At 39.2% G+C, this 6,132-nt stretch overlaps 1 protein-coding gene across 1 annotated transcript; it reads left to right on the top strand.

The window, feature by feature from the left end:
- Positions 1 to 5,040: 5,040 nt before the first annotated feature.
- Positions 5,041 to 5,886, top strand: LOC106847399 (keratin-associated protein 13-1-like). Its single transcript, XM_014866664.3, has one exon. It carries the CDS (start codon positions 5,093 to 5,095, stop codon positions 5,579 to 5,581), a length of 489 nt encoding a protein of 162 aa, XP_014722150.3. The 5' UTR covers positions 5,041 to 5,092; the 3' UTR covers positions 5,582 to 5,886.
- Positions 5,887 to 6,132: the final 246 nt, after the last annotated feature.

Raw genomic sequence — 6,132 nt, 5'->3', positions numbered from 1 at the left:
GTTGACAGGAGAGGTGAGTTCAGCTGAGTTACAGTGGGAAGATCCTGAGTTTTAATTTTGCCTTCTGAACTGGGGCATTTATATACTCTCAGCAGTGGGTGTGGCACTGTTCCTACACTGGATTTCCTCTTTCGCATATGTGTTACTCAATAATCTTCTGTGTAATGCGGTTTCATTTGAATTGTTTTTCACATATTCTATTTATGGGCGCCATAATTTTGTTGTTACAGCCAAAGCCAATGAACTACTCCTATGTCAGAAATGCTATGACTGTTTTACATTAATGCACATGCCGTCATGGCCAGGAAAGCTTTTCCTCTGGTTTATGCTACCTGTATCTGCTTCCTAAGCATCCACATCTGGTTTTGCTGGTAGATGCTTTTCTCTTGAGAGTGAGGAATGAGATAACACCAATTTTCTCCTGGAACAATGGATCAAAGGCTCCGTTTCCATCTGGGTGGATGCCTTCCTGGAATGATCCATCTTGTCACTATTCATCTCCATTCTCCAAAATTACTTGATGGTAATTTGTTAAGGCAGCAATAGAAAAACAATACACCAAGTACTATAGTATGCTAATATACCAAGTACTGTATAACACGCAGTGTGTCTCTCAACCATTGAAGACAGACCAAAAATAGATAAAACAAAGAGACTGAGAGAGATGGCTAGAGACTGAAAGACACTCTGCCATGTATTTGAAGATAAGGTGACAAAAAAGGGGGTCAATTGAAACAGCCCCAGGGAAGATCAATCTGGCCCAACTTTCCACAGCCAAGAGGGTAGCACTAGTGTGATAAGGGGTAGAAATACCGAAAATGGAACACAGAGAAGGCTCAGGAATTTCAGTCTTTTTTCTATTGCATTCTTAAATTACGGTCTGTTTCATCCCAATATCTTTAAAATTAAAACTTTTCAAAATTAGTGTATTTTATGAATTTTGATATATTGTCCTTTATATCATCTACATCTATAAATATCCAGGGCATCTACGGCCTTAGGATGTCTCTAGGTTTTCACTGCACAGGCTTTGACTAACTCTCTGGCACTTGCAGAGCCACGGACCACTGTGCATTTTCCTGCTTAAAAGTGAAGTTTCTTTTCCAGTTCTCTTTTCTTCTGCAGGCTATCTGAATGTTTCTCTTTCTCTCTCCCTTTCTGTGCCTATTTTTTTCTTTCTTTCTTTCTCTCAATTTCTTTCTCTCTTTCTCTTTTGTTTTTTCTCTCTGTCCCCCCACCATTTTTCTTTCCTGCTTTTTCCCTGTATATTTGACTTCTTCTTTTGTTTTCCTTTGTTAATTTTATTTTTTGCCTCTGCTTAACTATAGCTCCAAAGTTAAAGAAAAAAGTTTGGTAGATTTATCATAGTCTTAGAGCATAACCATCTGCCTTATAAATTCCTTCACAAAATATCTGATGTTAGAGTACAACCAGTTTCCCGATCCAGGGAAACGTCCGGTCATGGTTGAAGGCAATATTTTCTTACTTTATTTTCTAATAACACTGTAAGAAACTTACAGCAATGATGTTAGAGCGTATCAAACTGTCACAATAAAATCTATCTCCATTTTAAAAGTAGCATAATGTAGACCTTCTAGAAGGAAGAGGACTGAAGAAAAAAGTAAGTGCACCCAATTCTAACAGCTACTTGGTGAGTCCTTTATTTTCTGTTCTTCTAGAGCAGAGGTCATTTCTCCTTGCTTTATGCCTGAGCAAGTAAGGAAAGTGTCCTATTGATACAATACTGCAGACACTATTCCTTCTCTATATTTTCTGTTTTCTAACACAATTCTAAATTATCTTGATGTTGGTCAAAGGTACAAGATTTCAGTTGTGCAGGATGAATAAGTTCTGGAGATCTAGTGTACACCACGATCACTATAGCTAATAATACTATTAATACTATTTCATATCTTGAACTTTGCTAAATGAGGTATTTTAAGTGTTCTCACCACACACGAAAAATTGCAACCATGTGAAATGATGGATATGTTAATTAGTTTGATTTTGGTAATCATTTCACAATGTATACTGTATCAAAACATCACGTTGTACACTTTAAACATATACAACTTTTATTTGTCACTTACACTTTCATAAAGCTGGAAAAAACAAAATAATCTTGAAGGTAAAACTCAGGAGTTAAATTGGGGCGCTTAGATTTATCAGCCCAAACTGGAAAATTTAGTGAATTTGTCTTCTGTTACTCCAGTCTCCTTATTCACAGATCGTTCTCTGACAAGAGGTATTTTTCTCTTTACTTTCCTTCTAAATCTCTAAACCTTCATCTACGTTAAGTTAATATAAATTTAAGAAGAATTTGTAAACTCGTAACCTTGGACTAAATTAACCTCAAGGATCACATCATTTGTTCCATATATCATAGCCCTCCACCATTGCTTTTTCTTTTTTACTGAGTTGGCGACAATTCAACACTGAAATATTTTGCATAAAACCTATCACTCTGAGCTGTGCATCCAGTGGCTTCTGATCTTTTGATTTCAGAGTCCCATCACTGACTGGGAACAAAATGGTTTTGATATTCGTGATGTGTTACCAACAGAATCTCATTCATAGAAAGTTACAACCTTGACATCCACCTACTGCTCTTCTCCAAATTACCAGTCAACTTGTCACTGCAGGCTGGGGATCTTTCTTTTCCTAATCATCTAGGTTAGAAGCTCAATAAACAAGAGCCAATAATTCTTATGTTAAGATTCTCTTTAATCACTATGTATTACTAACTATTAGCCACAAAATACATACTCTATTATTATCCAACTTAGATTAGAAGACTGAATTCTGTACTTTCGAAAATATATTCATTGGATAAAGGTATCATGGTTACTTTTCTTAAATGCGCTACATGCAACACTAAAGCACATTTCTCTCTGTAATATGTGTTTGTGTGTAATATTTTTCCCTCGGGATCCTTTTATTAAAATTTTACAAGGTAAGAAACAATGAAGATTTCTCAATAAACATGTTAATGAGGAATCCAAGCGTGTGTTTTTCTATAAGTTATCCAGAAACAATGGGTGAGAACATGGATTCCAAGGTGAGTTGTTTATTTGGGAGGTGATCTCAGTAAATAACTGTAGGAGAGTGAGAAAATATGACATGGAATGCAAGGAAGGCAATAGAAGGTGCATTATGAAGCCAGGTGCCACTGTAAACAACTGGAGCTCGAGTCTAGTGGAGAATTCCCTGCACAGGGGCTCAGCATGTCCTATGAAGTGAAAATGTCCTCAGGTAGAGTTCTACAGATGGCCCCAGTTATCAGTCTTCACTGTACAGATGATTACCTAGGGGATATAGGCAGGGCATTGACAGCTTCTGTTGGGGATGGGGCATCACTTAGAAAAGCATAGATACAATAAATATGCAAATGAATGAGATAAGATCTGTAAGGATAAAATGGGGTGAGACAAGCAGAAAGGTGTGAAGACACTCGGTGAGTTTAGGCCATATTGTAACAGTGTAAGGCACGTGTATGTGGTACGGAAATGGAAGACAGGGCTACAGAGAAAGGCTGGAGACCCACAACTGAAGTATTGTTTTCCCCTGATGATCAGTGATGTTGAGCCTGTTTTCATAACCTGTCATTCATTTATATCTCTTTTTTTTCTTTTTTGAACCAGCACAAAATCCACTTATCATGTTGCGGCCACTCAGAGGCAGAAGCTGGCTGGTGCCCTCTCCTCGGGGGCATGTGCAGTATTTGAATTTCCTAAATTTTGGTAGACGTCATTTACTATCATTTAAACTATAATAATGAGCTTTTAAATGGTCGCCTTCACCATAGCTCCTCACTTATTCGAATCGCTCTCATGTATTTTGAAAATAAATAAATCTTTCTAAATTACATAAAATTAGCAAGTTAACATTGCTTAAAATATTGAACCATTCCTCTCAATGAGAATAGAAAAGCTGAAAAAAATTAAGGAAAAAACTCCTCTGTTTGAAAACTTCAGAGAAATACCAAAACATTCCAGAAACACAGAGATCTGTATGGGCCAGAGAGGAAGTCCAAAGAAATGAGCCTGCACCTGAAGTCGCTATTCCCTTAGAATTCTGTGCTGAGTTTGAAAGCAGTAGGAGGCCAAGAGAATTTCCACAAAGTCATAGGGCTAGAAAAACAAAATTGGTATTCAGGGCCTAGCAAAGAGTTAAGACCACCGGAAATATCCCAAACAGTGGAGAGCCAATTCTTAGAAGTAAAATTGAATTGCTAATAGCTTCTTACAGGGACTGAAACCCTGGTTTGAATTATCTTAATTTCTGATGGGATTTAAATGATCTATTATACCGGTGTCCTTATCCTAGCAGCCCGCCAGACATATGAGTAACTCTTCTCTGTAGAAGGCGAAATCATCCTGGTTTTTGCATGTGTGCAAGTGTTTTAAATTGGTCTCTGCTTGTGACTGTGTCTTGGTTCTGGTCCCTCACTGTCACCGTGTCTCCAAATAAATGCTTAGGTTTCTCTCTGGTTCTAGCCATCAATGATCAATTTGTCTTGGCTCGTATTTTTTCTCTCCACTGGATTGGAGACACACTGTTTAATAGATGGACGATAATTTTGGAGAACAAGAAAACGTGGTGACAAGTAAGGTCAGTCCTTAGAAGGTTCCTCTTAAGGCCAAAGTTGTGCCTCTGACACATGGACAAAGAAGAAAGGTCATTTTATCTCATTTCCCACCATTTGAGAAGAGTATTTTCCCATTATTGCCAGAAACAAGACACGTAAAGATTATGACAAGAGGAAAAAGAGAGGCTTTCCTGGCTGCGATGGGATAAGTGTTTGTGTGAAACAGTCATGGCATTTCTGACAAGGGAGTGGTTCATTGGCTTTGGCTATAACACCAGAATTATAGTACCCATAAATATTATGTGTGAAAAACTATTCATTTGCAATTACAGAGAAGATTACTGAATTACACCTATGTAAATGAGAGAGCACAAATATCTAAAGGATGACCCTGTAGGTTACCACACCTAGTGCTGAGAGTATATAAATGCCCCACTCCAGAAGGCAAAATTAAAACTCAGGTATTCCCACTGTAACTCAGCTGAACTCACCTCTCCTGTCAACATGTCCTACAGCTGCTGCTCTGGAAAATTCTCCTCCCGCTCCCTTGGGGGCTTCCTGCGCTACCCAGGCTCCTCCTGTGGCTCTTCCTACCCCAGCAACCTGGTCTACAGCACTGATCTCTGCTCTCCCAGCACCTGCCAGCTGGGCTCCTCTCTCTACGGTGGCTGTCAGAAGACTTACTGGGAGCCCACCAGATACCAGACGTCCTGTGTGGTGTCCAGCCCCTGCCAGAGGTCCTGCTACCGTCCAAGGATCTCCACAGTCTGCAGTCCCTGCCGGTCAACTTATGCCAGGTCACTGGTCTCTGGGTCCAGCAGCTGCTGCTCCCTGAGCTATGGATCTAGAAGCTGCTACTCACTGGGCTGTGGATCCGGTGGCTTCAGACCCCTGGGTTATGGAGTCTGTGGCTTCCCTTCCCTGAGCTATGGATCCAGTGTCTGCTACCCAATCTACTTTCCTTCCAGGAGTTTCCATTCACCTTGTTACTAGCCACTCTGTAGATCTGGCTTCTACTGATTGATTTGTAGAAAAGCCAAACCCATTTGAGAAATGCCGATTCTGTACTGAGATTATCTATTATCTTGTTTTCCTCCATTGAAAAGTATTCTAATATTCCCTGACCACCACCAGTTCTTTACCTCTCCAGCCCTTAACACTGGCTGATAGATGAACTCTGTCAAACTGAAAAATTAATGAGCAATTCAAATTGCACTGATGATACAATTTCTGGTTTTGCATTTCTCCCCAAAACAGATGAGAAGTCAAGTAATTTTATCTTAATAAACACTTCATTCTGTCCAAATATGCTGTTAATGTTGTTATTTATTAGTTACATGTCAACTACGATTTGTGTTGTCATTGCTTCTGTTAATGCACTTTGGAAAACTCAGATTGTAGGGGCTGTGCACTAATTTTGGTTGGGCTTAGATATTTCCCCCTCTTTAAGCAGGAATTCTCTGGATGCCCACAGTTTCTAGGTGCCACCTTGAATGAAAATCTCAAGAGATTTGACTATATTGTTCACACAATGAATATGGACT

Source organism: Equus asinus, chromosome 18 (genome assembly GCF_041296235.1).
Source record: "Equus asinus isolate D_3611 breed Donkey chromosome 18, EquAss-T2T_v2, whole genome shotgun sequence".
In the NCBI taxonomy this organism is placed as follows: domain Eukaryota; kingdom Metazoa; phylum Chordata; class Mammalia; order Perissodactyla; family Equidae; genus Equus; species Equus asinus.
This window is presented reverse-complemented; position numbering and strand designations above follow the sequence as displayed.

Excerpts from the sequence above, each read along its gene's own strand:
- LOC106847399 (XM_014866664.3), top strand. The coding sequence starts at position 5,093 with ATGTCCTACAGCTGCTGCTCTGGAAAATTCTCCTCCCGCTCCCTTGGG.